This window comes from Leopardus geoffroyi, chromosome A3 (genome assembly GCF_018350155.1).
Source record: "Leopardus geoffroyi isolate Oge1 chromosome A3, O.geoffroyi_Oge1_pat1.0, whole genome shotgun sequence".
In the NCBI taxonomy this organism is placed as follows: Eukaryota; Metazoa; Chordata; class Mammalia; order Carnivora; family Felidae; genus Leopardus; species Leopardus geoffroyi.
Genome location: NC_059336.1, coordinates 60280869 through 60302572, shown reverse-complemented (window position 1 = coordinate 60302572; position 21704 = coordinate 60280869). Strand labels below are relative to the sequence as shown.

The 21704-nt window shown below is 43.0% G+C and overlaps 1 protein-coding gene across 1 annotated transcript in view; it reads right to left on the bottom strand.

Annotated features, from left to right (window-relative positions):
• AFF3 (AF4/FMR2 family member 3) overlaps window positions 1-21704 on the bottom strand; it is a 533714-nt gene that overhangs the window by 33817 nt on the left and 478193 nt on the right. The window contains 4 exon segments of the mRNA XM_045445721.1: window positions 2324-2448; window positions 7617-8233; window positions 8236-8719; window positions 16121-16307. Of these exon segments, the coding sequence (XP_045301677.1) occupies window positions 2324-2448; window positions 7617-8233; window positions 8236-8719; window positions 16121-16307 (1413 nt within the window).

The following is a 21704-nucleotide window of genomic DNA, read 5'->3' as shown; positions in this document are numbered from 1 at the left end:
GCTAAAACTAACATAATACTGTATGTCAACTATAATTCAATTAAAACAAACAAAAAAAAAAGAATGAAACTATTGTCTATGTCTGAATATAACTGCCCCCCCACCCCCCCAAATTAACCATCAGAAAAGGGAGTCACTTGTGTTTGAATCTTTGCAATGTATGTTATATTGATAGGGCTCTCTCCATTACTTTGCCCTGAAAAAAAAAAACCAAAAAACAAAAAACAAAAAACTGAGGAAAGATACAATAACCTGAAATAAACTCAAACATTGTTAATTTGGGATGCTCACAGAAGTCACTTGACAAAGCCAGTTTAAAAAAAAAAAAAGGTAAATCCATTTAACAAAGACTTAGTCACTATTCCTGCAGTCATTACTTCTTAATTGCATGTGTTGGCTATCACTGCAAACAAGCCATTAAAGTCACTTCAAAAAGCAATTTCCTTAGTTGGTGGTCACAGTGTAGAAATTACAAACACAGGCCTCTAGAACAGATAATAAAGCCAAGGTTCTTAAAGTAACGAGGTTCTTAGTGTTATGCAAGTAGATCTGTGTAGGGGTAGAATTTCTGGTGATAGCTTTCTGGTACAAAAAATACCATGCATCTAACAATGCAGAAGTGAGAAGATGTGTTCTGGAAAACTCCCTCGGGCAAGTCAAAAGTGGCTCAGTTGATGATGACAAAGACACTGATGCTGAAGATAGATGTGACCAGTCTATACATAATTGTGTCTTGACATGTGAGTGAAGAAAGTCATGTTTATAAATTTCTATTATTTTTCATATTATGTGATTTTAAATGCTCATAGAAAATTAAATTATTACATTAAGTGTTGTCACGGACATAGGATTATTTCTTCATCATTATAAGTTTACATATTCAAGCTGACAAAAAAGCTTTCTTTGGATATCCTCTTTGGGATAGGTGATCACCTTACTCCAGAGGTACATTGACCACCTTTTCTAGAAAGAACTCAAAGCACTTTTATATGCAAGTGTCATTATGTATCATAAATAAAACTATCAGAGCCAGCAGGCTCTGCCAGGCAAAGGCTCTAGAGCAAGAGTTCCTGGGGTTTGTGAACTTGGATGGAAAAAGTTACATCTTCATTTTCATTAACTTCTCACTGAAACTGAACATTTCCAGAGTAGTGGTTTAGCAGGAGTATTATTAGCAATGCCTGTGATTGTGTCATCAGGAGAAATCACAGACATTTTTGTGTCATGTTCCAGTTGTTGCAGACAACTTGAAATATTGTTTATATTCATCGCTACTTAGAAATCATGGCAGTTACTAGATCTGCTAGAAAGATTTTCAGTGCATTAAGAAAGAAGCATGTATAGAACCATATCGCACATTTAAGACATTTTGGAACCACACGTCCCCCATTTGCATTTTCTCAGTATTTTGGGATACCACCCGCTAGGCACAGAGCACTGTGGACTAGGCCAGCTCGCATCTGCACCCTCCCTCTTGCTCAGACCTTCAAGAGTCCTCGCCTTCCTTCCCAAGGTGACTCTGACACTGCAGTGGGCCGGTGCTCGCGTGCCCTCGCTCTCCAATTTCCTCTCCGAGTTTTAGTACTGCTCTACATCTTCTCCTAACCTTTCAGTTTACATTTTTATGTGTTGTGCTGAAACATTAATCTCCCCTTAAAAATTCCATGTACACAGTCAGGGAGAGTGAGGAGTGTCTTAGCAGAGGAAAAGTGGTTTCTGAGCTGTGGTATTTCTAAATGGAAAGAGCTTCTATGACTGATGATAAGCTACTCACTTCTAATAAATATCAGGGACCTTGCCTTGCTAGAAAGCCATTTGTCATGGAGGGGATTGGTGCAAAGTGGGTCCATCTGGAACCCCTTTAGAGGAGTGACTGGGTGCCGTTTAACCTTGGAGACACAGATCCTGTCTAATGCCACAGTTTTAGTCTATATCCAAGAGACTCCACCCAAGTTTATATTTCTTTGTCCCTCTGTATAATAAGCTTACTGTTCTTACAGGTTTAGTGGCTATTAAAATCATGGTTTGAAAATTTAGTTACTGAGTTTTCAGAGGGAAAGTGTGTCTTTGAGAGTACAGAACTGAGTAGTGTTAACTAGTAACCAGTCTTTTGTTACAGAGAAGTACTGACTCTGTACCTGGGGCTGTGACATGAGCACACATTCAGGCATAATTATTAGCCTTAGTTTAAATCAGGAGAATCAAGTCTAAAGACCCAGACCAGAGCAGTCATTGAACAATCGGACTCTCCTCCAATATGATACATGACTTTCAGACCCAGAGATCCTTCCGGCTCACTGTAACTCCAGTGGAACATGCATACCTGTTGATGTTCATGCTGCAGTGGTTCGCGGATAAAGTATTATTGGCAGAGGCAGTCAGTCGTGAAGAGCTCTCTTTCTCTCCCTGGGCCTTCTTGACCTCCCTGTAGTCATCTTCGTTGTCACACTGCATGGGAATAAGCAAAAACCAATTAGCTTTGGATTTCAAGGGATCATAATAGATCCCATCACAACCTTCCACACAGCGAGGGCTCCCGGGAGGCCAGCTTACTCGGCTTCTCTGGAAGAGTATCCCAAGCAGCAGTATGGTTGCAACGTTCTTGCCTCTGTTCTAGGTTCCCAGTCAGCTCCTCCACCAACAAGGATGAAATCTGTCAGTTTTACTGTTGACAGTTTATTGCGAGGAAGAGCGTGACACCATGGTCAACATTAGGGAGGGAACAATGTGAATGATGAAAATTGGTCTACCATCAACACATCTGAATCAGCTCTCCAAAAAAGACCTGTTCTTTTTTTTATTTTTATTTTTTAAATATTTTTTTTAATGTTTATTTATTTTTGAGAGAGAGAGAGAGCATGAAGCAGGGCAGGGGCAGAGAGAGAGGGAGACACAGAATCCAAAGCAGGCTCCAGGCTCTGAGCTGTCAACACAGAGCCCGACGCGGGGCTCGAACCCACCAACTGTGAGATCATGACCTGAGCCGAAGTCGAATGCTTAACTGACTGAGTCACCCAGGTGCCTCAAAAAAGACCTGTTCTGAATTGACACTGCACCTTCAGTGTCTCTCATTTTGGCATTTCTTGGTATCTGAATAAAGTATGACAACCGTGTCCTGGGCTTAATGCCATAATGGCTTTTATGAATTTCAAGCAAAGGTTGTTACCTCTTGGTGTCTTAATTCTAGTGAACAATTACTATCGATGACATCTTACAATCCTTAATGTACCCTTTTAGAAAATAGTATTTTGATTGAATTCTTGTTTCCACAATCGTGTTTATATGTGTATTAGGGTGCAATGGCAAATGCACTCAACAAAGCTCCACTGCTGGTGAGAAAGTAGAAACACAGTTAACAGTATATTTAGGGCTCTCAGCAGTGTTTTCCAGGAGACAAGCACTGGCTTCCAAGATAGAAAGACTTTGACCTCTTTCTAGCTGGGATTGTCACACAGCCTCTGTCACAGGATCCCAGATGCTCACACTGAAACTGTACCCAGGGAAGGCCCAAACCAAAGCTCTGAATCTCCATTTCTGCTCCAGGGTTCCAGCAGGGCTGGACTCTGCACCTTTGGTAGCTGGGTCTGTAGGGTCCCAGTACTGGGGTCTTAATACCCCAAATGCTTAGGGAAGATTGCTATGAAAATGTTCTTTCACTTCTCTGTATCTGTATTTAATGACGATTCATTAGATTTTATGAGGAGAGATGGGTGTCAGGCTTAGTGTAAATGAAATTTCATAAGTTAAGAATTTTTAAAAAGGCCATGAGTAATAAAATTACTTAAATATAGAATATTATAGAATTTGTATGTCTTTCTGCATATCTCTATGTATGCTTATACAGCTATATGTATTTTCAATATATGTTTATCAATTTCTAGATGTGTACATTTCTTTTTTTTTTTTAACGTTTATTTATTTTTGAGACAGAGAGAGACAAAGCATGAACGGGGGAGGGTCAGAGAGAGGGAGACACAGAATCTGAAACAGGCTCCAGGCTCTGAGCTGTCAGCACAGAGCCCAATGCGGGGCTCGAACTCACGGACCGCGAGATCGTGACCCGAGCCGAAGTCAGCCACTTAACTGACTGAGCCACCCAGGCGCCCCATCTAGATGTGTACATTTCTTATATAACTATGTTTCTCTCTCTCTCTCTCTTTCCATCAGTCTATCCATTTACCCATCAATCCAACATGTAATGGGAGGGTGGGATATCTAGAGGGAAACAGGGGGGAAAAGGGGTAGGGAAGTAGTGAGCTAACTCATATTATATGAATTATATGGCCTGAATTATCTGATGATTATATCACTGAATTATATGGTCTGAACCTTTACCACCTCTGCAAAGATATCACTACTTCACAAACGAAGAAAGTAGAAGTACCGAGAAGGTAAGGTCACCTGATTATTTTTACCCAGAAGGCTGGTGCCGACTACATCAAAAAGACAACAAAAGCAAAAATAAACAAGTAGGACTATATCAAACTGTGATAAAGCTTCTGCACAGCATAGAACACCATCAATAAAACAAAAAGGCAACCTACAGAATGGGAGAAGATATTTGTAAATATATATCTGATAAGGAGTTAGTATCTAAAACATATAAAGAATTTATACAACCTGATTGCTAAAACGCAACCCAATTAAACAATGGGCAGGGAATCTGAACAGACATTTTTCCAAAGAAGCCATACAGATGGCCAACAAAGAAATGAAAAGATCCTCAATATCACTAATGATCAGGCAAATGCAAATCAAAACCACAGTAAGATCACTTCATACCTGTCAGAACCGCTAAAATAAAAAACTCAAGTGTTGGCAAGGATGTGGAGAAAAGGGAATCCTCCTGTACTGTAGGTGGGAATGCAAATTGGTACAGCCACTATGGAAAACAGTATGGAGTTTCCTCAAAAAATTAAAACTAGAACTACCATATGATCCAGTAATTCCACCTTGCGTATTTATCTGAAGAAAAGGAAAAATACTAACTCAGAAAGATATTATTCAACCCCATGTTCACTGCAGTATTATTCACAACAGCCAAGACATGAAAACAACATAAATGTCTATCAATTGATGAATGGATAAAGAAGATGTGGGGTGTGTGTGGGTGTGTGTGTATCTATATCTATATGTTAACTATATGTACAATGGAATATTATTTAGTCATAAAAAATGAAATCTTGCCATTTGTAACAATGTGGATGGAACTTGAGGGCATTTTACTAAGTGAGATAAGTCAGACAGAAAAAAAGATAAATACATATGATCTCACTTAAATGTAGAATCTAAAAACAAAACCCCCCAAACTAAAAACAGCCTGAGTTTATATATAGAGAATAGATAGGTGGTTGCCTGAGGTGGAGGGTAAGAGGTGGGAAAATGGGAGAAGGAGGTCAAAATGTACAAATTTCCAGTTATAAAATGAATAAGTCAGGGAGATATAATCTACAGCACAGTCACTATAGTTAACAAGAACATTCTCATGAAAACAAATTGTAGCTATGCATAGTGATGGATATTAACTGGACTTCTTGGGATAATCATTTTGCAATATATAGAAAAACTGCATTGTTGCATTATACACCTGAAACTAATATAATGTTATGTCAATTATACCTCCAAAAATAAAACTGAAAAAAAAAAAGCAAGAAAAGAGTAATGTGATAAAGTATCAAAGTAGAAAACATTTTCCCTGGGTGTCAAAGTCTCTCTCTTGACCTATCATGGTGGTGTTTGTTTATGATTTCATTTTGTGTTCCTTGAGGCATGGGGATCTGAGGGGGTGCAGGCCGACTGAAGTGTCTGGGGCCGGTCCTACAACTGTATGCATGTGCATGGCCCAACAGTAGAGGTTTCCCCCTGCCTGCCAGTTATATAGGGATGGGGATGTCCAGTCAGGCATTTCCCCTTTCCACAGTCCAACGCCAAACCCAAGGTGAACCTGCAACCACTAGGAGATTGTAGTTCCCCCCTGAGACCATTCAGGCCCTGGATTAGAGTTGGGTGAGATGCCTATCTTGACCCCGACTATCACTGCACCTGTGCCTTGGCCTCTGGGGACTTGGGGGTGCAGCACAGGTCCTGGAAGGAGATGGGGACTGGACATGCTTCACCATGTTGCCAGAAGTATTTCAGAATGGGAGTGATGATGAAAACTTTCCCTGTATGCAGTTTTGCTAACTTTGGAATGCAAAGGGGCCAAAGGGCTGGGCAGAACCTGTCCTGGGGAAATAGGCAGGAGGTGGGGACCACATGTGAGTCACAGCTCCATGGGCCCCCAGTCATGCTCTACTGTTCCATTGCACTTCACTTAACAACACAAATTCAGAGATAAAATGAATTTCAAGATGGCAACTGCAAGAATTAAATGTATAGAGCCCTTCCGGGCAGGGGCCCTGTGGGGAAACTACTACACAAACCTCAGACTAATTTTTTATTCGAAGACCCTGGAGCCAGACAGCCTGGGTTCATTCCTAGCTCTTCCCCTTATCACCTATGTGAACCTAGGGCAAGATGCTTTAGGCTTTCTGAGCTTCAGTTTCCTCATCTATAAAATGGGCATGACAAAAATATTTGGCTTATAAAGTTGCAAGGACTAAATAATTTAATATGTACAAAGTGCTTAGAATAGCATCTCTTGTGGGGACATATGTACATTAGCTATTGTTAGTGATTTTGTCCTAAATTTGGAACCATCCATGATATTGCAATCTTTGGTTTGTTACCCATGTTGTTTTTCGCTGTGGCTCAAGTTACTTTTGAAGGTAACAGTAACAGGAGGAGATAAAACTCCTCAAAATTGGTTCTAATTTAATTTATGATTACGTTATTCCTGCTCTCAAAAGTCTGCAAACACTGCTGAATATCTGGGTCTGCTTCCAGATGTGTATCCAGCTCTCCCTGCACTCGAGCCACCTTTCTTACTCCATGCCTTCCTTGTTCGTCCTGTTTCCCTTTTTTGGTGCCACATCATCCTCTCTGATTACTCAGTGTCCCTCCTCTTCAGGGACCTGTTCCCAGGCCGTTTCCCCCTCAGAGTTCTCCTTGGTCAAGGCTACTGGGAGCAGTCGCTGCTGGTTCTGAAACTAATGTTCCTCTCACTGGGCACATCCACCCACAGCCTGGTGTCTGGCACTTCTGTTTCATGTTTCATCCCGGTCACAGCGTTAAATTCTATGAGGCTATTTGGCTTCGTAGTCCATGATTGATCAATGCCACTCTATCACTTCCAGCAAAGGGTGGGATTCACCATGTGTTCAGCTCTTCTACTGGCCCAGCATCGACCTTGCCTCTGCACATGCTTGATAAAGATTTTCTGTATGCCCACTTCACCATGCAGTGGGACAGGGCTTAATTATAATGATAAAATGGGGATACTAATGGTGCTTCCCTCATCAAGTGGTTCTAAGGATGTAACTGAGTTAATCTGGGTCAAGTACGTAAGTATGTGGCATATACAAAGTACTATAGGAATGTTTGTTGAGTAGGACACACATAAAATTGCTGCCAGTACATTGCAGGCCAGCAGCCCATGTGGGCTTTAACACCTCCCCACAACTCACAACACAAGGGAAAGCCCTCCCTGCCTGCCATGCCCTCAGCCCCAGGCCTACCTTGCGTTTCCTCTTGGATTTTGGCAAAGCCTTTTCGGCAGGAGTGTCAGATGGATGGCTGGGCTGTGCACTCTCAGTGTCCTTGGCTGCAGGAGCATTCAAGACCCCCGGCTCCTGGGGCAGGTGTTCTGGGATCCTGGACAGGAGGGTCAGGTCAATTTTGACCCAGAGAGACCTGACCTCATCACTGTCCTTCAAGGGGGAGAGAAGTTCATTCCGGCCGAAAGGGACCAGTGTGTAGAACTGCTCCTCCAGCTCCTTGGCAATGTCACTGGTGGTCCTGGCGTTGATGGAGCCTACGGGGGCCCGGGGCCCCCCACCGCTGCTGATGCTGTTGGCAGCCTCCTTTAGTCTCTGCTCACTCCCAGAGGCAGCGGCTGCGGCGGCCACGGCCTGCGCTTTGGACAGAGGGTATTCCTCCTGCTCCGATTCCAGGTCTGAGTCCGAGGAGGAGGACGAAGATGACGACTCTGTCTCTATGAACTCCTTGGATTTGGGGACGATGCGGCTCAGCCCCCGCGTGCGGCGCTTCTCGCAGGTCACGGAGGAGCGCAGCTCCTTGCGGTGGCTCGTTCTGCTGTTGCCGCAGGGCCTGGTTTTGGTGGGCTCCGGGGGATCACCACGCTTGCCCCCAGCGCGTCGGCGGCTGCTGGCTCCTCGGGCCGGTGGCAGTTGGCACCGTCGCCGGCGGAGGTCCTCTCCGTGCGCCTGGTGGGCTTCTTGCCCGCAGACCTCCGCGCAGGCGCGGGTGTGCTCTCAGCGGGTGTGCCGGGTACAGCGGGCGGCTGGGCAGCTGTGGTCACGGCCACGGCCACGGCCGCAGGTGGAGACTTCTGCTTCACTCCTTTGCTCCCCGGGGCCTTGTTCGCTGTCCTTGGCCTCTGCTCCTCCTTGCAGGTGCTCTTGAGGTCCTTCTCTCTCAGGCTGGTTTGGCAACCGTCGGGAAGTTTCCCACAGTCCTGCACTTCGTCTTTGGCCGGGGTGTAGTATTGATTGCTCTCTGGCCCATGGCTTTCATTTTGGATCAGGATAGGCGGCTTGTGGGGATTAACTTTGTTCAGCCATTTATCCAGCTGCCACTTGTTAGAGGACGCTGGTTCGGCCTAAAAGCAGAAAACCAGCAACAAACAGAACATCTTTTATTAGACTTACTTAAAACGGGCTTGGCTGTTTTTAATCTTCACTTACCCCCTAGGTGTGTGCGCAGAAAAACAACGGGCTGTGAGCAGAAGGAAAACGGAAGCAGTTGGTGTGTGTAGTGAAGCTGTACCAGCACACAGGATGGGGGGGTGGGGACCCTTTTCTGTCCCACTGAATATGTCAGCGCAGTAGTATGAAGAGTATTTGGAAAAAATAAGGAGAGAGCCCCGTGCTTAGTGAGAACCCATTTCCAGCACTTTTGAGTGTTACACAATGTGTATTTCTTATAATTATACACACATACCTAGACTTGAGATTTCAAGGAAAGTTAACTGGGGAATAGTTTGGGGGCCCTGAGTATTAAAGCACTCATTTTTTGTTAAGACTAAAAAATTTAGAGGAAATTAAAAGAGGGGGCTAGGGGTGCCTGGATTGCTCAGTCGGTTAAGCGTCCAACTTCAGCTCAGGTAATGATCTCACGGTTTGTGGATCTGAGCCCACATCAGGCTCTGTGCTGACAGCTCAGAGCCTGGAGCCTGCTTCAGATTTTGTGCCTCCCTCCTTTTCTGCCCCTCCCCCATTCATGCTCTATTTCTCTCACTCTCAAAAATAAATAAACATTTAAAAAAATTAAAAAAAAAAAGAGGGGGCTAAGTGGAACCTATAATCCCAAGCAATTAACATATGATTTACGTGGTGAAGGCAAGTAGGGCACAGTCATTTAACAGTAGAAGCTATAACTTTGGGGAGATGGCTTGTTTAGTGGTAGAGAGCTCCTGATTCAAAGGGAACTCTGTGTGCCCCATATGCTTTGGCAGCTGGACTTGGTTAGTCCATCTTCAGCTTGCTTCTGTCCCACTTTGCTGGAAGTGTTTCAGACACGGAAGTGATGGTGGAAACTTCTCCTGCACACAGTTTTGCTAACTTAGAGCAAATCACAGACATTATAGATTTTAAACTTTGCCACATGGATTGGTTCCAGGGAGTCAATGAATGCCCTGAAACAGAATGTGAAATGCTGTGTGGATACATTTTTCTGAGAGAGGTCTACAGTTTTCATTCAAGTCTCTAGGTATCTATGGCTCATGAAAATGTTATGGCTTATAAAAAGGGAATAAATGCTGTTGATGTCTTTTTATTATTATTATTATTATTATTTTAATATTTATTTAGTTTTTGAGACAGAGAGAGACAGAGCATGAACGGGGGAGGGTCAGAGAGAGAGGGAGACACAGAATCCGAAGCAGGCTCCAGGTTCTGAGCTGTCGGCACAGAGCCCGACGCGGGGCTCGAACTCACAGACCGTGAGATCATGACCTGAGCCAAAGTCGGATGCTCAACCGACTGAGCCACCCAGGTGCCCCAATGCTGTTGATTTCTAATAAAAGTCCAATATTCAGTATCTATGATTATTAATAGAAAATAGGTGTATTGGTAAGTGTAAAGCTTTAGCCAGAGTGTTTTCAATTTGTGAAAAGTGAAATGGGAAAATATTTTCACTATTTAAGGTGATGTATTTTTCCTTCCCTGTGGCCTCCCATGCTCTGAATTTGTGGCATCCATTGTTTCAGGAGACCAGTTTCTAGCCCAGACTAAAAGAAGACATTGCTTAATTTTGCATTTCAAATTTGATTGGCTAAAGTCCAGAGCAAGTCAGGCTTCCTTGCAGGCGAAAAACTTTTTTTTAAAAAAATTTTAACATAATAATTTCTAAAAGCTTGCTTTTATGAGTCAAAATTTGTCTTTCAACAGAGAGGTCCAGATTGAGAGCGGAATTTGGGGCATAAGCACATGCTGCAAGGATCTGAGGGGAGTGGGGCAGGCAGTCTTGTCCCCGGCTGGGGCTGGGGGAGTCTGGGACATAGCTTAGGACATGGAATGCCTTCGATGGGCCAAAGGAGCCTGGGGCCAAGATAAGAGGACACAGAGTGTGGGTACCAGGCACTGGAGCTGTGGCAGGGACCATACACATCCTGCTGGTTCCCCCAAAATAGATGAGACCAACTGCACTTTGGGGAACACTAGCACAAGGTTTCCAGAGACTGGGAAGGACAAGTGATATTTCAGTAGGGACCAGCATGAGAATCTGGGGCCCCTCTCCCAGGGCAGTGAGGATGGAGAGGCTTCGCCCTGGGACACAGGTGTGGGAGGTGAAACCCTCATGGCCTCAATGAGGAGTCTGGCCTTCGACTTGACTTTTTGCTTTGTTGGTTTTCATGTACCAAAAGGACCAGGGCTCTACAGCAAGATGCAAAAGAACAAAAAGTTAATCATTTTGCACCTCTGGGTTGTTCTGCATAAATTCTGACCTCACCTGATTTTGGCTTCTCCAGAGAAAGGGAACACAGGAACCCTAAGAGCACACCTCATACATACTGTGGGAGATGCATGCAAGACAGAAAGCAGGACAGCAGGACACAGAACAGCTTTGTGGCCAATGGGAAGCCCTCGCCTTCCCTGGGTTTAGCTGAGTGTGGCTGAAAGCTCATGTGGTGGCAAACAATTTATGGCTTCTGACAGTGTCTTCTCCTTGCCCCGTATTTCCCTCACTATGTGACCACTGGCAAGTCAGTGACTTGTGTGCCTCAGCTTCCCTAGTGTCATGGGACACGGTCAATACTAATGGATGCTGAAGGGGCCTCTGGCAGAAAGGGGACACATTTTGGGAGAAGGTAAAAACATTTATGGCTGAGCATGAACTCACACTGGTCCTGCCACCATGTTTAACACTACGTCTACCTCACCCTCACCCCCGCCATCCTGAGCCTTCCACAGCCCACGTGTCTTATGTCAGAGAACACAGACAACTGCCTATGGCCAAAAGCGCAGCTGCACATGGGGAGAGTTGCACTAAAATTTCCTGATGGGAGCATTAACAGTGAAGGGGAGAATTTCATAAATTTAGTATGGGCTCGTTGTCTGATGTGCTTTAGCGTCATTTTTTTCCTGCACTCCACAGCTGAAAACATCAGTCTAAAGTACCATTTTCAACACATCGCTAACTCACACCTCCTTTCTTAAGGATCTACAATGACCTCCTATTGCCTTTCAAAGGAAATCCAAATGCCTTGGGCTGGTTTTCAAGGGCATCTATTATCTCACAGTCATCTTTCATTGCTGAACAACTACAATGTGCCTCCCACTTTACAAATATCATCTAATCTAATCCATACAAGTAAGAAATATTATCACCCCTAATTTGTAGATGAGGCTCAGAGAGGTTAAGAGACATGTCCAAGGCTGCAGAGCTACCAGGCACTACCAAGACTAAACCCGTATTTGCTTAAGTTTAAAGATTCTCAATAGCATACTGTTTAAGCTTGTCAAATCACTATGTTGTGCACCCGAAACTAGTGTAACATTGTGTGTCACCTACTCAAATAAAAACTTTTAGTGTTTATTTATTAGACCTAATCTGCTGCTTTGCCTGATCTCCCATTACTCACTGGCGTAGCCTCATGAAAGGGGGACCTCATTCCTTTGAGAAATGTTGGTCTTCAACCTAAAATGACAGAATTAGATCTAATTTTTCGAGAACACCACTCCAAGAAATACCTGTTGGCCTTTATTATCCTCAACCACATAGTCGGGTTTTTGTTGTTGTTGTTGTTGTTTTTGTTTTGTCTTTTTTTTTAACTGCATAGTCTTGTGATGTTCATATTGATTTCACATGTATGCATCTTGGGTCTTCAACAAAGCCAAACACTTCTTTCAGAGGACCTGGACTCCGTTTTTTTTTGTATTGTTTGCAGTGTCTGTAACAGGTTAGGCAGGCCAATTGCTGTGCTTTGCTCCTAATAAGAACCACTTACAATGAGCTTTCACTCAAGTTATATCATTTATTCCTCAGAACAGGTTTACAGATTAGGCCGAACAGGAATACCTGCCATTTTCGGGATAAGGCAGTTGTGGCCAAGGAAGCTTCAATGGTGAAGAGCTAAGTGGCAGTGGAGGAGGAAAAACTCAGGGCTTAGGGACCTCATCCACTGGTCTGCTGGTGACTATGGTTAACTTCCTGCGGGCTGACTTCCTCAGGGTTTTTGCCTGGTGGTGCCTGTGTGCTTGCTGGCTGCTTTGTATTTTCAGTCATGACTCTCCTTCCTGATTAATCTTCCTTCTGATTCATGCACAAGCTCTCCACTGTGGATTTTAGTTCCTGCTTCATCTACATCCTTCATAGCACCCGCTGCCATGGACCCCACAGATGCCTAATTGAGGAAATGCCTGTTTAATCAATGAGTGACTTGTGTCACATTTCTGTTGATTTTTAGGAACAAGCTAAGGCAGCATTTTCCAAAATGTGCATTCGGTTCATATATTCCATGAAGAAAAGTTTCCAGGGTCAGATAAGTTTGGGAAATGCCACAATGGAAAACAGTTTACATGAGCAATATTTAAGGGCTGGGTGTTGCCTTAAAGAGATGGGTTAAACCGACTTTATCCTGACACTCCATAAAATCATGTGACTGGGGTTTCTTTTTCCCATGTGACACGTATTACTTGTGGAATACCGCTCTAGGGAGCTCATGTACTAGCTGAGGGGGAAGGCGCTTCCCCCTGGAAAGCTCACACATGAAAGGATGCATCATTCCAGGAAAGAAGATAAAACACAAGTGAAGGAAATTAGGCTGAGAACAACTAAGCAAATATCAGGCTACCGAAAGGGGATCTGTAGTATGGAAACACTGTTCACAGTGGTTCTTCCGTGCTAGCTGCAGATATGACATTACCTATGGTGATTCAAGTAAAATAAGTGCCTTTCTACAACCACAGCCATGAAGAACAGTTCAGATGAAATTTAGCTGGGCCCAGTGGGTTTCCCGTGCTGGCACGTAGAAGGGGAGCATGCAGGTGCCTTGGACCATCATGCATGCCTCCTTGTACTCCCACATCAGGATGGTACCAGCAGGTAAGTGATGGCCAGGAGCATTTTGTTCAAAGCAGCCGTATGAATTGTCTGTGCAGTGGAATGTGAGACGTGTGGATATACAGAGTCCAATTGTCTTGTGGGGTTCAGGAAAAGGAATCTCACCGCCCTCCTTAAAATGACGTCGGCCAGCCAAGTCACAGTAAAACAGAGATGCTGGGGAGGGTCAGCCATAGAATGCTACCTCCTATCTTTGTGATTTTCATTCTGCAGACTCATTTTATTTTTAAAGGGTGTGTGTCTGTATTCATCTCAGGGAAAATGTTAAATCTTACTTTTACTCCAACTGATACATTCCTTTCCAGCAGACAGCAGTAACAGGCATCGGGGCTAATACATAGCTTGTCACTTCTGCATTCCCTCTGCACAGAGAAGCAGGGAGTTGAAACTCCCTGGGCCCCAAAGTGGTACAGTTGGCTTTAGGCAACTTAAGCTTTTAGGCCTGCTGTAGTAGACTTGTGCTCCCTTCCTTGGTGAGGGGCCCTGGATAGCTGCTGGAAGCTTCCTCCATGAGAGCTTCCTTTCATCACCAAGAAGTTCAAGTCTTTGTAATTATCTCAGTGACATTTAAAAAGAATTTCCTCCAAGCACTTTATAACTGTACCTCTCTTAGATGAGGTTTAGCCTCATCCAGAAGCTCCAGGATTCACATTTCAGCATGAAAATAAGACCCAACATTCATGAATTTAACCTTCAAAGTCACAAAGAGACTGGAGGAAGGGTTGTTCACGGACATTAACACTTTTTATGCATCTCCACTGCCCTTTGCCATGTCCCTGGTACCCAGTTATTTCTTATAACTAAATATTCTGGAATTTCTCAACAAATTATAGCATTAGGATGGCTTCTCAACTCCTTATTTTGTTTCACTCCTGTACTTTTTTGTTTCAAGTTATTCCCATTAGAATGACAGTTCCCTGAAGACAGGGACCTCTCCTGTCAGATAATTGCTGTATTCCAGAGCTAAGCCCCTTGGCAGATGCTCAGTACATATTTGTGGAGTGAACAAAATGAGTGAGTGAATGAATGAAATTATGAAGAAGGAATAACAATTTAGATTCTGGGAAAGTCAGGGTTATATCAACCTGTGGCGTTTATAGGTTGATGTTGCTAAGGGCCTTCCTGTTATATTGGGAGACAGAGACATAAATAGAGAGCGATGGGGGAGGAGGTAAGCATCATGGAAAGGAGAGAAAAAGGCAGGAGAGATGGAGAGATGGTTTATTTTGGGACGAATGGAGAGATCTCAGTGAAGAGCAGAAAGGTACTATAGGAAATGAGCACTTAGGGGAAATTCTCAATGCTTCTGCAAAAAGCCTTAGCCTCCTGAGAGGAGGAGACTGGAAGGGGAAAAACCTGAGGGAATTTAGGAGCCAGTCTATGAACTCCAGATAAAAACACAGTTGCTTTTGGGTGTGATGATGTCGTGAGTCACAGGTACAAAGCTGGCAACGTAGATCGTGCAGGCCCTTAGCGGTGCTCCCCTTTCACTGCCAGGGTTTGCAAAAGTGACTTCGGTTTTATTTCAGAGCCTATTTAGAAATTTGGGCCCCAAAGTGGTACAGAGGGCTGTAGGCAAAAAAAACTTAAATCCTATGATCCATGGTAATGCCAAATGTTTATACACCCAAGGAGAAACTGTATTTTATTCTTTCTTTAGCAATCAAAGTCTACCCTTACAGTTCCAGGGACCTGAGAAGTTTGCTTTCAACCCTCTCTCGAGAATCTCCATGCACTGAATTACTCTTTAATTTCCCCCTTTCCCCTTTAAAGTAGGAATAGCGATGGTTTTTATTGGTACCTTATAATGCTTTTATATGAGGCACCTAAATTTTCCACATAGATACTCATCATAGCTATAAAAGGTTTCATTATTATTTGTAGGTTGATGCTAATTTTTCTTTTTATATTTTCACAAAGAAAATGCAGTTAAGAAGGTTTTATTAATATTTATAGTCCTTGTTCCTCTAATCCGTGACAAACCGCAAAAAGGTAGGATTCTAAGCATGTCTAATCCATAACACTCCTTTGCCCCTGATTTATGGGTGGTCACTCTTCCCAGGTGGTGAACTGCCCTGCCTAGTTATTGCCTCCTAGTTATTAGGGAGACCTGATCTAGAGGTTATTTCCAGGCAGTGATGTGTACAGCATACCGAAAGTTGAGATAGAGATTTTTGGACAATGAAAGACGAAGTGTCTGTACTTCAAAGGGAGCTCTGTAATTAGGAGAACTGTGAGGAGGGGACAGAGTGGGGAAGATGATGAACCGGAACAAACCCTGACAGGCTGCCAAGCTGTGGTAGCCTCCAGGCCAGTCCCGCTTTCTGAGGAAGAGGGGTGGGGTGGGGGAGGGCGGGAGGTGTGAGAACCAGACTCCAGGGGATTTATCGTGCTCACTGAGAGAGGCGCGGAGGGCGGGAGGGGCTCAGGCTCTTACCTCGGGGCTGGAGTAGTGGGGAGGCTTGCTGCCCTCACTCTCGCTGGAACTGCTCTCCGTCTCCGAGTCAGATCCCGAGCTGCTCTCTGAGTCACTGGAGGAGCTGCTGCTGCCGCTGCTGCTGCCGCTGCTGCTGCCCTTGCTGGAAGGCACAGAGGCTCTGCAGTTGGCCTGCTGGACCACGGCGCTGCCAGCCCACGAGGCCCCCGGGAAGGAGAGGGAAGGAAAACCAAGTGAGCAAACACGAAACACCACCGAGCAAGCTATCATTCGACCAAAGGAGAGAAGAAGCACACAGGCTGCACGTCTGTCAACCATCACCTGGAACATGAAGGGCCATCATCAGGTCAATGGCCTCCTAATGGTTAAAAAAATATATATATATGTGTATAAAAATATAATTGGGAATGAAAGCTGGTGCCCCGTGATAGCCTGGCATTAGTTATTTGGTGGCCATTTTAGAAAGGAGGGTGCTGTCATTTCAGAATGACTGTTTCTGGGAATGGCTTTGCAAATGCACCCTCTAGAATCCAATTGTCTACAAAAACGCAGGGAAATCCAAAATGCTTGAAATATTTTGTGAAGATTGAAAATGTCTGTTTGCTTTATTTTAGGAAGTGGGCTATGAGGAAGGGCACAGCATTCTTCTCCGTGCTTTCATGGCCTGCTGGAAGGTTCTGGAGACTGTGGGATCATCAAAGTTATAGTCCTGTTTCCTACCTCTTCCTGCCCATGGAGTTGACTGCTGGAGTCTTTGTAGGAGCTGGCTTACTTTATAAACAGTAACTTTCCTTTGAACTCTTTGTTAAAGAACTAAAGATCCATTCCTTACACATTTTTATACATTCCAGATTTTAAAATGTAACCCCAGTGCAGTGGCTTATAGCAATAGCATTTCAAATTTATGCTCAATATTCATATCCATTCTGAAATTTGCCAGAAGTCATTATATACTCAAAGACAACAGGAAAAATTGACACTTTCTAATGGTAATTAACCACAAAAATTCAAAGAGCACATATGCACCCAAGGAGTGCTCGAGCCAAAAAGAAAGTTTCAGTACTCACATCATATTCAACATCTTCAAAGTCCTTTATTAACTGTATTGCAACATGCCTGAATCTATTCTTTTGAGGTCAAATTCTGAACCCAGGAAATGCAGTGATCACTTTTGAATGTTGAGTCAGCAAATATCTGCTGGCCACTTCCAACTGTGACTATACTGCTTCATCAGGACTGGACATTAGTGAAGGCCAGGGGTGGGGGAACTTGTCAGCGTTTATGGCCTTAAGTGCAAAGCAGCCTGGACAAGGTGAAGGACCCTTTCACCCACCCCTTAAATCCTGGACTAGTGTTTTGCCCAAGGACAGATTCTCATAAATCCTCAGCATGGGGGCAGGAAGGGGGGTTAATATTCGCTGGAGCCTTGCTTCTTTAGAAGAATGACAAGCAACTATCTTGTAGGATACAGCGGAAAATAGAGGCATCGGTTTGAACTGCAGGGTTTGAGGAAAATGGAGCTGGAACATAACCTTCCCTAGTGGTTTTTATTTCTTTCACCAATGTCATGGTCTGTACCTACTGTCTGACAAAATTCTTCAACATCAGACAACATAGGCACATTTATGCCTCGCCTGAGCTGTAGTGGTTTCTTTACCAGACTATCGTTCGTGTCTGGTGCTGAGGGAGGAATCCTGGATCTTTAGAAAAAGGTGGGGAAGGGAAAGTTAACGATCAAAGGGCTGTAATATTTCTTTCTTTCTTTATGAACCAAAATCCATTTTTCCTGTACAGATGGCTACTATCAGTGGGGTCATAAAACAAACAAACAAAAAAGGCTATAGATCCTGACCAAACATGAACATCTGAGATCCATAATAGTTTGTCAGTAGGCCCCCAAAACACTGGGGGAAAAACTCCAAACAACTAAACAATACCACTTCCCCAAAATACAACCCCCAACTTTAAAACTCAAAACAAAAACAAAAACAAAAACCAAACCCCCAAAGCAACACATATTGGAAGAGATAGGTCTCCCTGCCATACTTTGGAATGGCATTTGCTGAAGATGGGGAAATTATGATGAATAAAGAGCATTTTGATTGATTTTATATGATGGTCAAAGGCTTTGATCACTGAGCAGTACATTCTACTTGCTTTAATTCAAATAACAAAAACATGTGATGCTGGTGCTGTGTGTACCTGGGCGTCGTGTGTGCGGCAGAAGCGGCAATGTGTGTGCAGTTCCCTGGGGCCTGCACCACAAAGTGATTGACTGTCTTTTGAAAAGCGGCACTTTAATTTCTGAGAAAATGGCCATTAAACAGTTACCATGCTGCCTTCCTTTTATGACTGCTGTCCTGGAGTAATGAGACATACTAGCCCAAGGAGAGAGAATCTCTGATCGGAAGAAGACTGGTAGAAAAGCCTTATGCTTTTATGTTTTCCTTCCTTAAATTAGGAAATTCACTTAAAATGACAGTTTTACTGGCATAACTATTATTTGTTTTGAAAACAGTTGAGACAGCCAGGACTTTTAGGTTTTCCTTCGTGCTTTGGTTGTGAGGCTGTGAGGCTTACCATGCTTCTGGGGTCAGAATCAAATATATTCATGTTTCAATGGTCTGGGTAGAGAATATGTCACCAGAAACAATCCATGTCAAGGATGGGAGCCTGGAAAGACTGTCATGGCTCCAGCTGAGGGATCAAGATAACTATTCTAACCTCCATGAAGGCTGCTCCAGTAACTAGTCTTAGTGCAGGTCCTCGAGGGACAGTTAGTCGATCTGGCCCTGGCATAACGAATGTTATAGCCATGAATGCAGGAAGCTGCTTTGTCTCTGTGGGCTGCTGCCGCAGGGAGGGGAGGGGGCACAACAGAGGAGGAAGCTGGGGACCGTCATCACTGCAGACTAATATTAATATAGAAGGCTGAGAGCAGTTAAACTAGGAGGGCTCTTGGGAGTCATGGAATTGAGAAGATGGAAAAAGACGTACCAGAAAGACCTTCTGGAAAGAAGACTTCAGGCTTAACATATTTGAAGTTGCAAACTGAGCATGTTAGTGTGCCAACTAGTTGTCACGTTTCCATACCAAAGATATTAAAAAAATATGAACTTAACTAAAAATTAACTTTTTCCTAAAATGATAACACAGATCGGTTGACATGATGACACAGCCCTGGACGATATTTAGGAGAGCTTTTGACCTCTATGTCATTTCAGGAAGACAGTGCCATTGAGTCTGCAGATGTGACAACATTACTGAGATAATGGAATAAAAGTCTTTGCATCATTAAACTTAGCACAGTGCCTGGGACATAATGGGGCATTTACATGTGATTACTGAATGAAAAAATCAATAGAGAAAATCTATCATTGGGTTAATGAGTTTAAAAAAGGGATTTAACCTTTCAAAAGGGTTATAATCTCTCTTTTCCAATAAAGAAAATTAAAAAAAAGTTGTTTTTTTTTTTTTTTTTTTTAATGTTTAATGCTTGAGAGAGAGACAGAGTGTGAACAGGGTAGGGGCAGAAAGAGGGGGAGACACAGAGTCTGAGGCAGGCTCCAGGCTCTGAGCTGTCAGCACAGAGCCTGATGTGGTGCTCAAACTCCTGAACCGCAAGATCATGACCTGAGCCAAAATCAGACGCTTAACCAACTAAGGCACCAAGGCGCCCCAATAAAGAAAATATTTAAAGGGATTTTAGCACCTCTTGTGATCCTCCAACTTTTTTTTTTTTTTACCATAGGATTTTTTTTTTTAATTTCAAGTTTGTATTTAAATTCTAGTTAGTTAACATATATGGCAAAATTGGTTTCAGGTGTAGAATTTAGTGATTCATCACTTAAATATAATACTCAGTGCTCATCACAACAAGTGGCTTCCTTAATACCCATCACCCATTTAGCCTGTCTCCTGCCCACTTCCCCTCCAGCAATCCTCAGTTTGTTTTCTATAGTTATGAGTCTCTTATGATTTGCTTCCCCCCTCTCTCTTTTTCTGTTCCCCTATGTTCATCTGTTTCTTAAATTTCACGTATGAGTGTAATCATGTGGTATTTGTCTTTCTCTGACTGATTTATTTCACTTAGCACAATACACTCTAGCTCTGACCACATCATTGCAAATGACAAGATTTCATTTTTTATTTTTTTTATTTTTTAACGTTTATTTATTTTTGAGACAGAGAGAGACAGAGAATGAACGGGGGAGGGTCAGAGAGAGAGGGAGACACAGAATCTGAAACAGACTCCAGGCTATGAGCCGTCAGCACAGAGCACGACGTGGGGCTCGAACTCACAGACCGCGAGATCATGACCTGAGCCCAAGTCGGACGCTCAATCGACTGAGCCACCCAGGCGCCCTGATTTCATTCTTTTTGATGGCTGACTAATATTCCATTATGTGTATATGTATATATATGTATGTATGTTGGTATATATATATATATGTCTGTGTGTGTGTATATACATATCTTCCTGAGATTATATATATATATATATATATATGTTCCTGATCCATTCATCTATCAATGGATATTTGTTTGATCTTCTGATTTTAACACTTTTTCCTTTCAGAGAATATTGCTTTAAATGTACTCTAAATTTTTTCTGCTATAATTTAAGCACAGTTCTCTCTTGGATGGTTTATTTACTTTTTATATTTTGATTTTATGCAATGTTTTGCTGGTTTGTGAACAGTCAAGACCAAAGACACCTTTGAGAGAGTCTCAGCTTGATTCTAAATGATCTGTTGCTGTGTTCCCTCCTTTCCCTGCAGTGACACATTCCTTTCCAAATCTGGCCTGGGTGAAGTCTGAAGGACAGTAAAAGAAAAGATCTGCAACTTAAATGACAAATCCCGGATCTCACAGTGAAGGGTGCTCATGCCTGCCAAGTGTATTGTGGGGCCTGGATACATACCCAAAGTTGTCACAAGCTTTCAACTCACATGTGAAATGCTCTCTGCCTGGTTGGCACTGTGTGGACAGCCATGATGCCTAGCAGGGTGCCTCACTTCCTGTGACCACTCCACTTGTACTGGCCAGATGATGGTATTTTAGAAGAGGTGACAGCCCTTTCTCACTCAACACTCTGTACTGATTCCCAAATGCTTGATTTCCAAAATGTGATCAGTGCCCTGGCAACAATATTCCTTTTCTGATAGCATCGTTATTCATATTAATTAGTCTAAAACTATAACTACATTATGAGAAGTGAAAATGGTAAAAGACGGCACAGGAGGTTCACCATTGCTGAAATTATCTTCCAAAATACAAAACTGATAGGACCTCTGGTTCTGTATAAAATGTTTTTGTTTGCTCTGCTATACCACCAGGAACAAGTCTTCTGGTAAACATGGCTTTTTGAAGCTCTTCATAGTCTGGCCTCAATCAGATCTTCTGCTTCACCTCAATGGGTCTATACATAAACCTCAGCCATAATAAATTTCTCATAATTTTGACCATCTCTAAGTGTTTTAGAATTACATATATCTATAATTATGTAACTAAATATATGTGTGTATGTGTATATATATAAATATATATAAATTCACATATTTATATATATTTAAATTTTTTT